The sequence below is a fragment of the Hyperolius riggenbachi genome, chromosome 12 (genome assembly GCF_040937935.1).
Source record: "Hyperolius riggenbachi isolate aHypRig1 chromosome 12, aHypRig1.pri, whole genome shotgun sequence".
In the NCBI taxonomy this organism is placed as follows: Eukaryota; Metazoa; Chordata; class Amphibia; order Anura; family Hyperoliidae; genus Hyperolius; species Hyperolius riggenbachi.
The window spans coordinates 87,659,082-87,677,935 of NC_090657.1; the positions used below are offsets into that span (position 1 = coordinate 87,659,082).

Here is an 18,854-nt window from a genome sequence, read left to right on the forward strand (position 1 = left end):
CCTCTACCTCCAAGTCCTCCTGGAGCAGAAAGCCTGCTTTCTATAGGTTCAGTGACGGCTCTCCCGGTGGGAGGTCTGTTTCTAAGGCAGTGCTGCTGAGTAATCTCATTATTTACACGAATTCTGTATTTGTGCAGGAAAAGGCTCCGCTTCCTGAAATCCTGTTCTCGCTTATTTCTCACTCAACTGCTTCAGCTGTTTTAATAAGCGTGGAGAGAGAGCCAGAGAGAGGATGGAGAGTGGGACTGCATGCATGCTCACCAGCGCGCTGCTCTGCCTCTGCATTTGGGGTAAGCTGTTTGTCCCGCTATGTCTTCCCCTTTCATTTAGGAGAAGCAGAGATGTCAGCACATCTGGTTAGTGTAACTTTTTATTGTGCCCCTTGATCTAATTTCCTTGAAACTTGAGATGAGGAAAACTAAACTGCAGAAACTTTTTTTTTTCTAGAGCATCCCTGCATTCATTTACAGCCTTCTTTTTCTCTCTTTCCCTGCTAATTATTTCATTTTCCAGCGACAAGGGTTCACCAGAAAGGTGTCCACTAATGATACAATCTTGATTGTACAATCTCACCACTTCTATATTATGCTAGGTGCAAGTTTCTGACAGATTTATTATGAGATTGACTATTTCCAACATGTCCGATCTGATTTTCGATCGATTTTCCATTTACTTCTATGAAAATCGATCAAAAATCAAAAGGAAATCAGATTGGATATGTTGGAAATAATCGATCTGACAGTAAATCTGTCAGAAAATTGCATTGTGTGTACCTAGCGTGATAGGAGGAGCTTCAAAGTATCTATTCAAAGTATATTCACTTAGTTTACCCTTCTGCTATGGTAGAATCCCTTTATATTAAATGCCAAGGGAACTGGCCAAAGTGTTTACCGTATCAGAAGTTTACTATATCAGGATTCAGTATACATTGTATTTGTTATACAGGCACATGGCGGGGACCTGAGGACTGAGTTCACTATATCAGAGTTTACTATAACAATATAACGCTTGTAAGATTGTACAATTATTATTATTTTTTATTGCCATAGTGCCAACATCTTCTATAGCGCTGTACATACTACAAAACAAATAGTACGGAACGTAGATAGTATACATGAGAGGTTCAAAACTCTGTACAATCAACATTGTATCATGAATGGGCATCTATAGGCACTGCAGTCCAGCAGCTTTTGGGGTTAATTTGCTAGTGAGAGAGGTAAACGACAAACGTGGCCAGGAAAGTGTTAAACTGCCTGGAAACTGTCACTTCTCCCCCCCCCCCTTCCCCTTTAGAAAAACTAACAGAATGACACTTTTATTGTTCTCTCGAACTGTCAACCTTATGAAAGAAAAACCACTGAGCTGCTTTTCATTAAGGCTGTTTAGAAAGTTTTGTTTTCTTGTTTGTATGAACTTGTGTACAGTACACGGATTACAGAGTCAGGTTTCCATGCTTCTTTGTTATTGTGGCAGCAGCATTTGGGAAGTGCGCATAGTCCTGTCCATGTGTAAAGTTGCCATGGAGTCTGTGTGTTGGGGATAGCCTGATGATCACTGAGATAGAACACTGGTGATGTCTGTTTCCCAGAGAGGTATTATACGCTGACAGTTACCATACACCTAGTGACCACTGCACAGCTGTGCTTTGCAAAGATCTTGGGGTGCAGCTGTAGATTGGTAGATCCCAGTATATTGAATTAAAGGGAAATTCTACTTTTGTGATGACTGTGCTTTTAATATACACTGCTACTGCACAAGCGTTTTAGTAATTGAATGTGTGTAGTCTTTTTATTTCTGTGTATCAGTGGTGTAGAATTGTGCTTGTCTGTGTGACCCTGAGGGTGTTTTATGTTGGATAGCTGGACTGTCACATATTAATAGAATAGCAACCCAGATAATATCAGGATCTCTGCAGTGACATTTTTAAAGTTTTAACTTTTAATGTGATTTAGTTTTTATTTTGTAAGCACAGTAAAGGGAGGGAGGTGTAAAAACATAAAAACAGGCACACTGTAAGACAATGTGCCAAATTTACTACCAGCTAGGGCTTATTTTCAGGGTAGGCTTATTTTCGGGGAAACAGGGTAAAGACTCTAAACAGCGGTAATAAGGTGTTAACTCTTGGTGGTTGCCGTAACTCCTGAGAATCTGTAGGATGAGAGAGAGACCAAGAGACCAATGGTGCATATTGCTATTAGGTTGGAGAGAGATTAGAGAACAAATATACTCACAAAGGTGGGTTTCAACTCTACAACCATCGTCAGAGCCTGCGGAGGTAACCATCCATGCTCGGTATCCCAAGTACTGGTAGGTCACGCTTCTTAACATTTTCTTAAAGCCAAAAATAGTTTCTAAGAACCTAACCCCTCTTGGTGGAGGTGTGGGACTATCTCAAAACACAGTAGTATAGGCACTTATACTATTATCTGATAAAAGTAGTAATAGGAATGAGTGTTAATGAGTGTTTTACCTCTCCAGAAGGACAACCAATGTTATAGGGGAAAAAAAGTTAATTCAATCAAGCACATATAGACAACACGTTTCACGGGCACTGACCCGCTTCCTCAGGTCAGTACAGTGCCTTAACCTGCCATGCAAACAAGCGTAAGCGCCTCTGTTAATTAGAGGTACTTACGCTCGTTTGCCCCTCAGGTACTTGATTGAATAAAAATTATTTGTTTATTAAAAGTTTACGTTTTATTATAACAATTCTAGATGGGTAGATTTAGTGTGTTGTATATATTTATTCAGCTGTGTGTAATGCTTGATTAAATAAGCCAGCCAGATTGAATAAAGTTTTTTTCCTATAACATTGGTTGTCCTTCCAGAGAGGTAATGCTGGGTTTACACCATACAATTTTCTGTTATGCTGGGCATAGACGAGTCGACCCGGCGGCTCGGTTAGCCGCCGGATCGATACCCCCGCGGGGATCGAGCGGGAAATCGATCCGGTGGGTCATCGGACCTGTCGAAAATTATCAATCGAGCCATAAGGATAAGGAGGTGTCGACCCGTCTTTGCCCAGCATTGGATTCTTCTGTTAGATTTTTCTGATCGATTTTCTGTTAGAATGCATAATTAGATTATTTTCTGTAGAGAATGGTCATTATCTCTGGTGCATTGTCTTCTGTTTATCTCCTGCTGAGTAGAACAATGCCTAATTGCTCAGCAGATAGATCGTAAGATAGATACATTTCCAACATGTTGAACTTTATCTATCTGGCAGGTAAATCTAACAGAAAATTGTATGGTGTAAACCCAGCATAATGCTGGGGATACATGGTACGTTTTCCCCCTTGTCAATCGAGCCGGTGATGGCTCGATTGATAATTTCTGACAGGTCCGATGACTCCGCTCAATCCCCGCCCGCTCAATCCCGCGAGCGGACAATAGCGGGGAGTCGAGCGGAAGATAAGGAAGCGCCCGCGGGGACGAGCGGGAATCGATCCGGACGGCGGCGGGGACGAGCGGAGACGCGGCGGGAGTCGATCCGGCGGCTAATCGAGCCGCCGGGTTGTACTGTGTATCCCCAGCATAAGACCCATTACCTCTTACCTATTATTATTTTTTTATCAGATAATAGAATCAGTTTATATTTCTAGGGCGCCTCTACCAGTGTGTTTTTAGATGATCTAACATCTTAGGACTGTTTGCGCTATAGGCAGTTTGATGCATTTCTCCCTGTGAATGCATTTAGGAAATCAGGAGGACACTTGTCTAACAATGTCAATCATTGTGCCCATCTCCACATGTGTATTGCAATGTGGCACAAAAATTCCACAAGAATTGCATTACATTAGTGGAAACCGAACACCACAATTTACATTATTAGAATCTAGCTGTTCAGGAATCAGATCACAGTGCACTTAGTGGAAGTGAGCCCCTAGTTTTGTCGTCCTAAATCATCATTTGTGATCATTTCAGCTGACTATCCAGAGTGTTGTGCAATGTTCACAGACTGGTGATCAGGCATGCTGGAAAATCTGGCTTGATTTCTGCTGTTATTTCTTGCTGCAGGTTGCTTACTGCTTCTCCCCCTCCCATTTCCAGCAGGCAGAACAGCCTGTTTGGCAGAGTGCTGAGCAGCATGTTTGTACAGGGATCTGTCACCCAAACTGCTCAGGAATTACTGTTTCAGGTTACAATTACTGCAAATGGGGATGGACTTAAGGCATCTATAAGTTGGTCAAATGATGTGCTTTCTGTGTCATGGTCACTTACAGTAGGTAGTCAAAATCTGCAATACTGTGGACTTGTCTTTCTTCTCATGAGGAATTCTTACTACTTACTTTAATCTTTACAAAAGCACTCCCCGGAAAGGATCTACACAAAGATGCTGGCCATGCTGCATAGTAGTTAGACTGAGCAACTGCTGTTAAAGGGGCACTTTGGCGAAAAATTGTAAAATTTAAAATATATGCAAACATAGACAAATAAGAAGTACGTTTTGTCAAGACTAAAATGAGCCATAAATTACTTTTCTCCTATGTTGCTGTCACTTACAGTACGTAGTAGAAATCTGACAGAAATGACAGGTTTTTGGACTAATCTATCTCTTCATAGGGGAGTTGGACAGAGCAACTGCCATTCACTAAGTGCTTTTGAAAATAAATAAATCCCTGAGAATACGCTATGAAGAGATGGACTAGTCCAAAATCTGTCGCTTCTGTCAGATTTCTACTAGTATACTACCTACTGTAAGTGACAGCAACATAGGAGAAAGTAATTTATAGCTTATTTTACTCTGGAAAAAACGTTCTTATTTGTCTATGTTTGCACATATTTTAAATTTTACAGTTTTTCGCTGTAATGCCCCTTCAAGTTTGTGCTTTAGAAAATAAAAAAAGGGCGCTTGATTCATAAAGCTGCATCCCTAAAGCAGCGCAGCTTAATGTGAGCAGCGCGAGTTGTGCGCACGCAACGCGTGGTAGTGCAGCATAGTGTGCGCTTGTAACGTACACGTGCTCCATTTACATGTATCCTTGTCATTTAGTATCCATTCCTACTCATCTTTTAGAATTCTTTTTTGTCTTGGGAGACAGAAGAGACTCTGGTATTTTACTACTAGTAAATATATTTTATTATTATCAAAGATTTTGCTGGACAGGCTCACTCTTTGAATTACACCACTGCTAGGTTCATGTACATATAGCTCTTTCTTTATGCAATATAAGAAAATAAGTACTGGGTTTGGGGGTGTGGCCTGTGTTGAGGGGAAGAGTTTAGGGGGCTAGAATTTCTGTGCCCACAAGCTCCTGAAGTATAAATCCGGCCCTCCATGCAGCAGATCAGGTGTTTCTGACATTATTGTCAGATCTGACAAGATTAGCTGCATGCTTGTTTCTGGTGTAACTCACACTCTACTGCAGCCATATAGATCAGCAGGACTACCAGGCAACTGGTACTGGTTAAAAGGAAATAAATATGGCAGCCTCCATATACCTCTCAATACAGCTGTCTATTCATCAGATTAATTAATTTTAATTTAAAGAGACACTGAAGCGAAAAAAATATATGATATAATGAATTGGTTGTGTACTATGAATAATTACTAGAAGATTAGCAGCAAAGAAAATATTCTCATATTTTTATTTTCAGGTATATAGTGTGTTTTCTAACATTGCATCATTCTCTAATATGTGCAGATTACACAACACTCTGCATTCAAAATGATTCTTTCAGAGCAGTCTGTGAAGTAATGGCCTCTCCTCTAGCAGATAAAAAGAAAACTGTTCACTTACAGTTGAGATAATAAAAGTCAGAAGACAGCCCTCTCCACGACTTTGGAAGTCGTAGAGATTAATGGCTTTTTTGCATAGAGATAACAACTGGAGTTTCTTAACTCTTCCTGTACTGGAAACAATTACACTGATGTATCTGATCTTAATGTTTTATTTCTTAGCTGTGCTACACATACAAATCATAATATCATAATTTTTTTTTCGCTTCAGTGTCTCTTTAACTGGTGTCAAAAGAATAGTTTGTCCCAGGAACACGTTCCATTGACCATTCCAATGGGGTCTATTTGTTGTAGCTGAAATGCAGTCTGTTGAATCTGCAGATCAGATCCACCAGGTTGGATCTTCAGATCTGCAGATGATTGTCAGATATGCAGATGAATGTCTGTTAAACAAGGTGTGTATGCGGATCTGCAGATATCATAGACTATGAATGCATTTTGCAGGAACTGATCTTTTGCAGGAACAGATCTTTTGCAGATACTGATCTGTTGAACGTGTACAGTATCTTTGTGTGCAGCATCTTGCAAAGATTTTTAGCTGATGGGGAGTTCAGCTCAATAGAATAGACTGTGTAGGTATGGCTCACATACTACATGGAATGGGGTAAAACTGGTCTGATATCTTTCATTTATCTTTCAAGTGTGTACACACCATTAGAAAAACAATAGTCTTTATCAAATCACCTCTGCAGAGTTCCAGTAGTTCAACAGTTTTCTTTTTCACTGATATACTTGTGATTGCTTTGCTGCTCTCCATAGGACTCTTAATGATTAACTGGGAAAGCCATTAGCTGGCTGAGTCAGCTGTTCCTGACATGGAAGTGATTGCTTCAAAATATTGTGTACATATTCTAGAATTCACAGAGGTGTGAGATCTGTTCGACTCATAGTGAAGCTGTCACTGCACTAAAACACTGCAGCTGTAGAGATTGCAAGAATTGCAATACATTTCACTGCATGATTAAGGCCCCATTCACACTTAAAAGCGCAAAACGCCGGCGATTTTGCAGGAGTGATTTTTTCGCGATTTAACGCAGAAAAATCACTGGACACCGCAGCGCTTTTCCAGCGATCGCATTTAGCATTCTATAGCACTGAAACGCGATCGTCGGGAAATTGCCTGAAAATGGTGCAGGCTACACGTGTGCGTTTGGCGATTTGCGTTAATCGCCGGCGATTAATGCAATCGCCCAAGTAAGAACGTGCCAATAGGGTATTATAGCACTAGCGCTTTAAAAAGTCCTACCGCTTGAGCGTTTTGCCAAAATCGCTGGCAAAACGCTCTAGTGTGAATGGGCCCTTACAGGGGTGTAACTATGAATCCCCATGTTCACACTCTTTCTCTTACTCAGCCCTTGTGACCCACACAGCCTGGGAGCCTATTATGCACGGGTTATAAAACAAGTCTAAACGTCGTAATCTTCACACCTACAACAAGTATAGCCACAAGAACATCTGATCTGGAAGATGGAGCCCTTTTTAGAGGGAGTGAAGCAGTGCTTGGGCTTGCTTTACAGCTCTGGGCTCCCTTGTGGTTGCATGGGCTGCCACCCCCTGTAGTTACGCTGTTTTTTTCTCAAGTTTCCCATAAAATGATAGAAGCTGCAGACTTAAAGGGAACCTTAACTGAACGGTAAAGAGTTTCACTTACCTGGGGCTATTACCAGCCCCCTGCAGCAGTCCTGTGCCCTCAGAGCCGCTCTGGAATCCTCCAGTCCCCCGCTGTCACTTAGTTTCGTTTTTGACGACTCACCAGTCCACCGGCAGCCATGCGTATTATTGGACGCATTCCTTACTGCAATTAGCGCTGTTGCGGACCGCAACGCATACAAAAATATGTGTTGCCACATTCCGCACGCGTAGATATGCGGCAACGCGTATTTTTGTACGCTTTGCGGTCCGCAACACCGCTAATTGCAGTAGGGAATGCGTCCAATAATACGCATGGCGGCCAGCCGACTGGTGAGTCGTAAAAACGAAACTAAGTGACAGCGGGGGACTGGAGGATTCCAGAGCGGCTCTGAGGGCACAGGACTGCTGCAGGGGGCTGGTAATAGCCCCAGGTAATTGAAACTCTTTACCACCCTTTCAGTTAAGGTTCCCTTTAAAGCAAACCTAAAGCGAAAATAAACTTATGACATTATGAATTGTACGTGTAGCACAGCTAATAAATAGAACATTAGCAGCAAAGAAAAGAGTCTCATATTGTTTTCCAGTAGAGGAAGAGTTAAATAACTTCAGTTGTTATCTATGCAAAAGAGCTTCTCTAAGCTATTCGACCCAACTTGGGTCGAATACAGTCCTGTTTTCTCAAGCACCTCAACAACGAAACAGTACGAGACAGCTTGAGATAAAGTTTTACTGCAGGAAAGTTCAAATAGTGATTATTTCTGCTTTGTTTTATAGTCTAAAAGACATGTGTGTGCTTTTAAAACTGCAATGTTATTAAAAAAAAAAAGCTATATGACTGAAAATAAAAATATGAGACTATTTTCTTTGCTACTAATGTTACATAGTTATTTGGGTTGAAAAAAAAGACATACAGTCATCGAGTTCAACCAGAAAACAAAGTACAACACCAGCCTGCTCCCTCACATATCCCTGTTGATCCAGAGGAAGGCGAAAACCCTTACAAGGCATGGGCCAATTAGTCCCAAAAGGGAAAAAATTCCTTTCTGACTTCAGATGGCAATCAGATAAAATCCCTGGATCAATGTTCTACTCCTTATCCATACTACACATACAATTCATTATATCATAAGTTTTTTTTTCCTTTTGGGTTTGCTTTAGGTTGAAATATAATATTTAATGATGTCTCGGTTGCAAAATGATATGTATAGGTTATACAGATTTTTGTATGAAACTGGAGTTATCCTTTAAAATACAGAAATGTCTTTGGACATGGATTGTCTGTGATAAGTAAATCTGGTAATTCTGTTACCTGAGTTTTGAATGGGAAGGAAGTGTGCTTTGAAGTTGCTTTGGGATACAACAGAGTTTATGCACAGAGTTGAAGTTCAGTATATAGCAATATATGATAAATAATCGAAAATCTGATAGGAGGAGCTTACAGTCAGACCCATGAAGGCTTCAGAAACGCTGCACAATATAGAGGGCAGCATTTCATAATAGTGCTTTATCATTAAGGCCTCTTTCACAGTGGGACATTAAAGTCGCACGTTATGAAAAACTATAGCGCAGACTAACGCACAGCAATACAAAGTCTGTGCGACATTCACAGTGCACACGTTGCGTTGTGTGTAACGTGTAGCAATATTTAGAAAGTGCTGCATGCTGTGCGTTTAGCAATACATTTGCTGCGTTTGCACATGCTCAGGAATGTTTTCTTTTTTTAAATGTAACGCATGCGCCGTTTTCGTTCCATCAGTATGCAACGAAAACGGAGCACCAAGAGACACATAACGCAGTGCAAAATAACGTCCAATTTCATAACCTACATGCGCTGGGTTAGGGGCACGTTGGGCGACTTTAACGTTGCATCAAACGCAACATCCCACTGTGAAAGAGGCCTAAGACTGCAATATGATCATACAACACTCAACACCTTGTTTTGAGCTGTCAGTCAATGACATACGTTGTGTTGCTCTGTACCAGCATTGCATCACTGAAGCTCACTAACTCAAGAGAGGACCTTACTAAAAGTTATTGTATTATAAAAACATCCTTGAAACATACTGGCCCATAGACACAGAGTTACATACATTTCTACACAGGAAGCTGAAGCACAAGAGGGGCAGCTGACTGGGCCCTTTGAAGGACAACTGAAGTGAGAGGGATATGGAGGCTGACATATTTATTGCCTTTTAAGCAATAACTGGCAGCCCTGCTGATCCTCTGCCTCTAATAATTCTAGCCATAGACCCTGAACAAGCATGCAGCAGATCAGGTGTTTCTGACATTATTGTCAGATCTGACTGGATTAGCTGCATGCTTGTTTTTGGTGTGATTCCGACACTACTGCAGCCAAATAGACCAGCAGGGCTGCCAGGCAACTGGTATTGTTTAAAAGGAATGACATATGGCAGCCTCCATATACCTCTCAATACAGTTGTCCTTTAACTGGTTAAATCTGATTTGTTGCTCTGCGGATAATTCACTTCACAGCAAATGATGTTCTCACTTGCCTTTTCCCACAATATGAAACCCAAGCTCTGGCAAAGAGACTGGCTCTTCTGACTTTGGCCAGCAAGCACTTTCAAAAGGAGTTTCAACTCATCCAGAGATCTGTGCTGGAGCTTCAAGAAAGATCTCTGTGCACTTTGGGGCCTATATATAAAGGGGCAAAGAAACTGTTCACCTCCCCAAAATAATCCATTATTTTTCCTTCATATGGGGCATTTTTCAGATCACAAGATTTTCATAAAAGTGATCAGTGGAAAAGATAGCATGTTTTAGCGTGATTGTCACTTTTACTAAACTGGCATTTACCATTATTTATTGGCACTTTGTTGCTGACCAGCAAATCTTGATCACCAATTTATAAGGACCCATGAAGTTCACTACTATAATATTATAACAACAGTCCCCACGCCCCAAGCAAAATTAACCTGAAGCCCCCTGCCCTCCCCCCGCAGGCATAAAAGAATGTAATACTTGAATCAATACTTGAATTTTGATTGGCTGTCGTAGGCTCAACCCACTTTCCTGAATATCAATCCCAGTGACCAACTCTACCATGTTTGAGAACCCTGCTTTTAACAGTCGAAGAATGGCTACAGTTTACATGTTCCTATTCAAAATGAATAGCTGAAATGTGATTGGCTGTGTTATGCTCCACCCACTTTCACTGAATGTTTAATCTCAGTCCCCATGTGACCAACTATGGCAAGTTTGGGGACTCTGGCTTTATTACTGTGAGAATGGCAATGTTCCTATTGAAGTCAATGGGTGAAATCTGATTTGCTGTTTGTGGTTCTGCCCAAGTGAGCTGGGGGGGGGGGGGGGGGTGCAGCACAGAAGATTTGGGTGGATTAGGAGGGGGAATAGTATTTATGGCGCCGGGAACTTGTTTAGCAGCAGGATAAGCCATATACCAGCTATGTCCTGCACCCAAGTCTCCTGGTGGCCAATTCATATGTACGCCCTGAACAAGCATATGCAGATCAGGTACTCTGACTCAGCTGACTCAGCTTTTACTCGATTAGCCTTATGCTTGTTGCAGGGTTTTGACTCAGACACTACTGAAGGTGCGTACACATCCCCAACTTTATGCCTGATTGTCGTTTGGATCGGCCGTTTGAACGACTTGTCAGGCAAACAACAGGTCATTTAAACATCACGTACACACGTCTAACAAACGAATTTACATGTTGTCAGACAGACTGGACGTTCAGTCATAAGATACGTGCATTTGATAGAAAACCTGATATCCTGCACCTCTACAAGCATGCGCCGGGGTATTAGTTGGCCAAAGGACCGCTGGTCGTTTATACACATGTACAAACCTGACAGTCATTTGAATGACAGTTAGTCCAACTGATCCGCCAAGCAGATTGGGCAAAACAGCAGTTATCAGTCAAGCGACTACGCATACACACGTCCAGCTTGACGTTCAAACGACAAGTCAGGCGACAAGTTGGTCTTTAAAGTTGGACGTGTGTACGCACGCGCCTTTAGACCAGAAGATCAACAGGGCTGCCAGGCAACTAGCATTGTTTACAAGGAAATAAATATGGCAGCCTCCATAGCCCTCTCACCTCGGGTTTCCTTTAGTAAGGTGGTGCACAGAAGCATGATGAGCAGTCACTTATAACTAGATGTAAACAACACCTTTCCTTCTGCCTGCTCGAAATTTGGCATAACTTTTTAAGAATGCATTTAGAAGCATTGGAGTTAAAGAATACCCAAACCAAAAAGTTACCGTATATTTAAATGGAGGCCACAGCGATGTGTCTGCATCGGTTCAGTGGCTTACCACTCCTCCAGCTCACTCCCATGATGCTCTGTTCTTATGTAAAAGGCCCTGTTAGCAGTGGCGATTTGGCTGCATCGCCGACTATATGTACGAGATTGACTCATAGGGATAACGAGGTCGCTCCTGACCAGCTCACAGAGTTCTGCCGTCATACCGGCGGCACGGCAAGTGGGCTGCGGTAAGGGAGAGAGCGGCGTGATCTACGGTAGGGGCAAGAGCAGCAAAAGCACATGGTGGTGGTGAGTGAAATCTACGCCGTGGCAGGGATAACAGCTCCCAAACAGGGTGTAGATTTCAATTAGCATTGTCCGAAAGCATTTAAAGGACCCTTGGAGTCAGAGAGATATGGAGGTGCCATATGTATTTCATTTTAAACAATACATATTGCCTGGCCATCCTGCTGATCCTCTATTTCTAATACTTTTAACCATAGTCCCTGACCAAGAACAGAGATCAGGTGTTCGAATGAAGTTTGGCTGCATTAGCTGCATGCTTCTTTCAGTTGGCTGATTCAGATACTACTGATGCCAGAAAGATCAGCAGGACTGCCAGGCAACTAGTATTGTTTAAACGGAAGTACATATTGCAGCCTCCATATCCCTCCCACTTCAGGTGTCCTTTAACAGTGCTGGAGTAGTCAAGGAATACAAGGCATAATATATATGTACACCAGGAACATAGCCTGGTAATCAGTTGGGTAGCTAAGGAGCTATGGGCCCCCAGTACAAGTTTTGCATTGTCCCCCCAAGCACTCTATACATAACAATTGATAAGTGGCACCAAAATCTGCCAAGGACAACCACAGTGCCAGATATGCAAGCAGTGGATGGGGAACAGCTTGTTAATGATTACTGCTATTCAAGCATCTATAGATGTGATTATTACAAGCACAGGACCAATAAAGAGCTAATAATGCAGTGGAGGGTGAGCCCCTCGGGTCCCCTCTGGCCCAATGGCCCCAGTGTTGTCGCAACCTCTGCACCCCCTATTGCTACACCACTGCTGGTAATACGCTTTTATCTATATTGTGTCAATAATGTATTTTTACCATAGTGTTTTTTATTGCGTGGTCTATACATCCCACCAACTAACCCCCACCACCCACTGTTCGGAAAATATGTGTGCTTAATATCATCAAGGATGGACATATTCCAGGAGTCAGATAGTCACTGCTCATTAAAATATACAGCTGGCATCCAGCTTTTGAGTGTTTGAGTGTTTGCGTGATTGTTGTCAAATGAAATGAAATTTCGTAGTTCTGAACAAGTTGAAGAAAAAAATTACAGCTGACTTGAATCTGAACTGGAAAGGTCATTTTGCAATAATAATTTACAAGATGTCTTGCACGGCACTGACAAATCTTATATCAATTCTTTAATGAAAATGCTTTCTTGCTTTTAAGCAACCTTGTCACAGAACTAGGCAGCGGAAAATATACATATGAATTTTCAGTGAAATTGATGTCCTGCAAGTTCCTGAGACTTGTTATTGTTTCATGAAGTAATTCTTCACATTAATGGGTAAATAAGGAGGCGTTGGAGGTGAAAGTTGTGTGACTAAAGCTAGGTACCTGCAGAAAGACCGATCGGAGAATCTGCGCCAACGAACAATGCGGGTCAGGTGACACATCGGTAGCCATACAGCAGGGGTGTCAAACTCAAATACAAAGTGGGCTGAAATTGAACACTGGGACTTAATCGCGAGCCAACCTCAGTGTCTACTAGTACTGGCCACCTTCCTCCCTTATAAAGTTCACTGGTGTCTAATGGCCCCCCTACAACCCCTATACAGTTCATTGGTGGTATCTAGTCGCCCTCCCTCCCCATACAGTTCCCTGGTGTCTAGAGGCCCTCACCCTACCCTATACAGTTCTCTGGTGTTTAGTGCTTGGCCTCTACGTCCCTCATATGACACAGAGGAAGTTGTAAAGCTGCTGGGAGCTACAAGAAGTGTAGAAGATGGCGCCCAAAGGATTGGTAAGTAGTTTCTCCTCCACAGGGGGAGGTTTGAGCTATTTTTGACCGGTATCCGACACACGTATCCGACATCAGGTAATTCCCGCCTGTGCCGGATATTAAGGACTTTGCTGTATATCACAACTGTGTAAAGCTCAACCGGTTTCATGAAGTAACGTTTACTTCCTCAGGAGCACTGTTGCAAAGTACAGAAAGAGGCAGTACTGGCTACAGGTAGACCATTATTTATGAAAATAGTATTTAGGTTCAATAAATATTGTGCATACAAGTGCATTTTATGCATACAAGTGCATTTTATGCATACAAGTGCATTTTGTGCATACAAGTGCAAAAATGGTTTAAGCACTTGTAAGAAAGGTGTGAGGTAGGCAGTAAAACCATTGACCTGTATAGCTATAGATTATTAGTACTTCTCCATATTTTCTCTCTAGTTGTCCACATTGCATATTCTTTTTTTTAACTTTCAAAGTGTACCTGAGGTGGCTTATAATCTGAAAAAGGGACACAGAGGCATGTTCCCAACTGAAGGGCATTCCTCTTTGTGCCCTGCTTGCTGCTCTCAGTGCCCCCTGTGCCCCGCCAGCACTTCCGGAATAGGAGGATAGTAACACCTGCAAAACACCCCATCCTAGCCTATCAGAGCCTTCTAACTGGCTCGCCACTACTTGCTCTCCGCCTCTACCCCGCCGCCTCCTAGTCAATCAGTGCTGTGCTCTCAGAGGAGGGCACAGAGGCTGCTTTTTCAGCGTCATTTTCCTAAACGTCACAAAACTGAAAGTAATTGATTGCAGCAGCTAGGAACGGCGGGGAAAGGAGGCAATGGACGCTACCTGATCCGGCAACCCTCCCAGGTCAGGAAGCATTTTTTTTTTTTTCACTTTTTGACACCCGGCTCGGGTTCTTTTTAAGCCCCCTCTTTTTACTTTTAAAAAAGAAAAAGCCCTATTTTCTGGTAGCCTTTCTATGATTGTTAGTTCAGGAGGAACACAAGAACATTATCCCATTCACATACTCCATCTGATACCAATGTAGAAAATTCAACAGGCATCCCATTATTTGGGTCAGAACTCTGCACCTTTGCGCTAGTAACAGTTAAGCAACTGGATAAATTATTATTTCGAACTATATAAGCAAAAATGAACTTATCAATGCCGACAACATATATACATTTTAAGTTATACATTTTATTTGTTCTTGAACATTAGCTTAAATATTAATGTAAATAGGAAATTTACCAAAATTTATTAATAGGGGGAAAAGAAATCAATAAAAAGTGAGAAGTTAAAACATATAAGCTAGATCAAGAAATGATTCATATTGGCCATGTAATTAGTTCATGTTGTTTGATCTACCATGAGCCTGCAGATCATCATCTTTACTGCTGGCAGACAAACAAATACCACAGTCAGCACCTTATTTCCCATAAATGTAGCAAGGTTGACAGACAGGAAACTGTCAGGGCTGTGGCCGTGACATCATACTTTGGGAGGGGTTTCACCGCAATATCAACCACACAGATGTCCCTCATGCACTATTAGAGTGAAGGTAAAGATTTCTCCTGGTGAAGAGGGTACTAGCTATTGATTGGGATGAAGGTCATTCCTAGGTTAAAGATCATCTTTATGCCTAGTACACACCCTACCATTTTCTGTTAGATATTTCGGTTAGATTTTCTGTTAAGTACTGGTAGAGACTGGTCATTATCTCTGGTGCATTGTCTTCTGGTTATCTCCTGCTGAGTAGAACAATGCCTAATTGCTAGGCAGGTAGATGGATAGATAGATAATTTCCAACATGTTGGAAATTATCTATCTGGCAGGTAAATCTAACAGAAAATCTAACAGAAAATTGTATGGTGTGTACTTAGCATAATGCTAGGTACACACCATACAATTTGTATATTTACCTGCCAGATAGATAATTTCCAACATGTTAAAATGAGGTGGTGACTGGGTCAACTGTGTGACATGGGTGCCTTTACAGAAAAGATTAAATCTGCATGTTACTTCATCTGCCTGTATCTCTGTAACTACTGATAACCTTTACATGCTATTTTTGGTTGTCTGATTATGCTTTTTTAATCTCAATTTGTGCTATGACTAAGGAGCCCTACTTGCTCCGATACGCGTGAGCTATAATGTGCTGTAGTCTGTTTGTACAATAGAGATTGGACCTTTTAACCACTGGATGCTGTGAAGCAGAGTTCTTCCTCTCCACATCTATCTTTGGCAATCTCTTTTCTGTGCTCGTGCAGTTAGGTGGTTTGCAGCAGACTTTTTTTCTTTCCTACTTTTTAATCTCAACCGTTATTGCCCAGGTTTTTAACAGGTGTGTGTTTTTAATATGAATTTTTGATACACGTGTGATCCTTTTACAATATGTTTGTGCCTTAGTAATCCGTGTTGGTTTGATTTTACAAAGTGATTGTGATAAATCAGCACAGATGCGCATCACATACATGTGAAATCCATGGCTTGTGTTTGCCATGTGTTTGCAATACGTTCCCACTGGCAGCAATAATGTAAAAAGGAGAAGCAGCTGAATAGGGTGAATTAATGGATAGTGCTGTGTTTACAGAAAGCAAAGCAATGTGAAACATGTTGAAATCAACCATAGATAAGTAAAGAGAGCTCCATAACATTCTGTCTACACATTTAAAGGGGACCTGAACTCAGAACGTCCTCTCTGCTCTAAAGCTGGCCACTAACGGTCCAATTTCTAGCGAAAAATCGTTCGATCGATCAGAAATTCTGATCGGATTGGTTGTAAATAATCTCCATTGGTGGACACAATCGATTATGAACGAGTGAGAAAAATGTCGCCCGAATCAATTTTCGTCAAACGAAAATTTGGATTTTCTTGGTGGTCGTGATAGATAGGAAGCAATGATTGGATAGTTGATGGTGTAGTGAACGATTTTTCGTCCAATCAGAATTTCTGATCGCTCGAACGATTTTTCGCTAGAAATTGGACCGTTAGTGGCCAGCTTTAAAGATACACAACAGCATGATAACCTTTATACAAAAAACATTTTTTTTGTTACAGCTGATACAAATCCTAAAATGAATCTGCAATGTTTCTACTTCTTGATTCATGGAAGCAGACATATTGTTAACCTCCTGTGCTTTTAAATGAGCTTATCTGCCATCTCTGCCATGACAGTCATGTGACATGGGGAGAGATAAAATTAGATCTTGTGATTAGACACAAATAAGGGGGAATTAGACAGGCTAAACTCTCTGAATACATACAGGGTGCATTTCTCTCTGTTTTCATTTTGTTCTGTGCAAGAGTTCAGGTCCACGTTAAAGTGGAATTTTGTCACTTTTGATTTAGGCAACTAAGGTAGGAGACCCGAATGAATGGCATTCCAATAGGGCAAACCACAGTTGTCCTTAGATGTCTTCTTGTACTAATGAATAGCAGGGTGATAGGCTCGGTCCACACTACTGCTGGTCCAGATCACATCTGTGTCAAACGGATCCGTTTTTCTGAAAAACGGATCCATTTGACATGGATCTGATCTGGAAGGCAGGGCACATTCTGGTCTCCTGCCGCTCATTCCCTTCTACAGCCTGGAGGCCAGTAGAAGCATGGCTCTCCATAGGCTGCAACAGGCCAATTCAGCCTAGCAACAGGGAGAATTCTTATTGGTTCAACATGAACTAATGAGAATTCTCTCTGTTGCTGAGGATTCCCATTGGTCTATAGCCGTATCGAGAATCCCCATGCTTCTGTCGGCCTCCGGTACTTCAGAATGGACCGAGCGGCGGCAAGACACATGAGTATACGTCACGGCAATGGCGTGGATGCGCATAAAACGGACAAAGTGGCGACTAGCCTAGTGAGAGTGGACAGTGCCAGTTCACACAGGCTTGAATTGGACACGTTTTTCCCTCCAGTCCGGGAAAAAATGTCAAATCCGGACTCTCCGCAATGTTTTTTGTTCCGTGCAGCACAGATCCGCATGCGATCCATGTTTCTGCATGAGTGGAAGTGGGTCCTATTTTTAACATAGGATCCGCTTCCAGCATTTCAGAGCTTTAAAAACGTATCCCATTTTTTAAAGCAAATGTGAACCGACCCTTACTGTATATCATGTAGTCATGTAAGTAGATCTAACAGCAGACTGTGCTGTGAAGAAAGAGTCACATGATCAGCTGAACACCCATTGGGAATGTTGATGAGAGAAGGGGGCAGGACCTTCACCTCAGCAAGCAAAAGATGATTAATTAGTCATTTTCACAACTTACACCACAGACTACTTATCTAAAGAAAGCTGGGCTCATGCTTATGATATAAATATAAGCACATCTAGAATGTGATAGGCACAGACTAACCAGCAAGCTCATGGTGACCCAGAACTCATTGGAGTGTGTAAGGGACTACAATGGTCCTAAAAGCCCCCTTACTAAGGTGTTAAGAAAAACAAAAGTTTGCTTTCCTAAAACAGAAAGAATTTGCGATAATTCAGGTTGGAGTGAGCTTGAGATGTCTCCCAGTGCACTACTGCTGAATATATGCAAATTAACCATTGTACCCTTAGAAGCTAAATACACCTCCAGAACCGCTGGAATGCAATGATGTGTCAGCTTGTTAATTTGTACAGAGCCATAATAATCCAACATGCATACTCATGTAATGTAAAGCTTCCTTTGATTTGTTGAAGGAAGTGACAGGTTTTCTTTAACATCTTAGTGCAGCTTGCTTCATCACTCACCACTGATCCCAGCTCTGTAAGACATGCCTTTGACAATTTCTTATTCCTGCTCATATTTCTGACTCTTTTTTTCTGTTGCAAATCCATCATTATTCTTGGCAAAACTCTTATAGTATTTATGGCCTTCAAAAGTGATAAAGTCAGAAAAAGGTCAGTTTCTACACCAAATACAACTTTTTGAATGAGAAATGTAAATTTCCTCAAAAATAAGACTAGCACTAGTTACAATTCATAAACAGTCATTCTAAATAGCATCCAGACGGCAATACAGTAGAATGCAGCAAGGCAAATGGACCTTTCACCAAAGAAAGCAAACACCCTCCAAATAATTATACTCAATAATCCCCAGAGACCCATACAATACTGTAAGTGTTGTCAAGTGCTGGACTCTCACACACAGATCGGGAACTCCTGCTGGCATCACCTACAGATGTACATTTTAGGTTTATTTTAGTCAGGTACTGTTATGAAGCTCAGAGAGTC

The 18,854-nt window shown here is 41.7% G+C and overlaps 1 protein-coding gene across 2 annotated transcripts in view; it reads left to right on the forward strand.

The window, feature by feature from the left end:
• Positions 1 to 222: 222 nt before the first annotated feature.
• The window catches only part of RAMP2 (receptor activity modifying protein 2), a 114,687-nt gene continuing 96,055 nt past the window's right edge, over positions 223 to 18,854 (forward strand). For both annotated transcript variants that reach the window (XM_068262331.1, XM_068262333.1), the window contains exon 1: positions 223 to 290. In XM_068262331.1, coding sequence (XP_068118432.1) covers positions 233 to 290 — 58 coding nt within the window. In that variant the 5' untranslated portion in view covers positions 223 to 232. The remainder of the gene's footprint in view (positions 291 to 18,854) is intronic.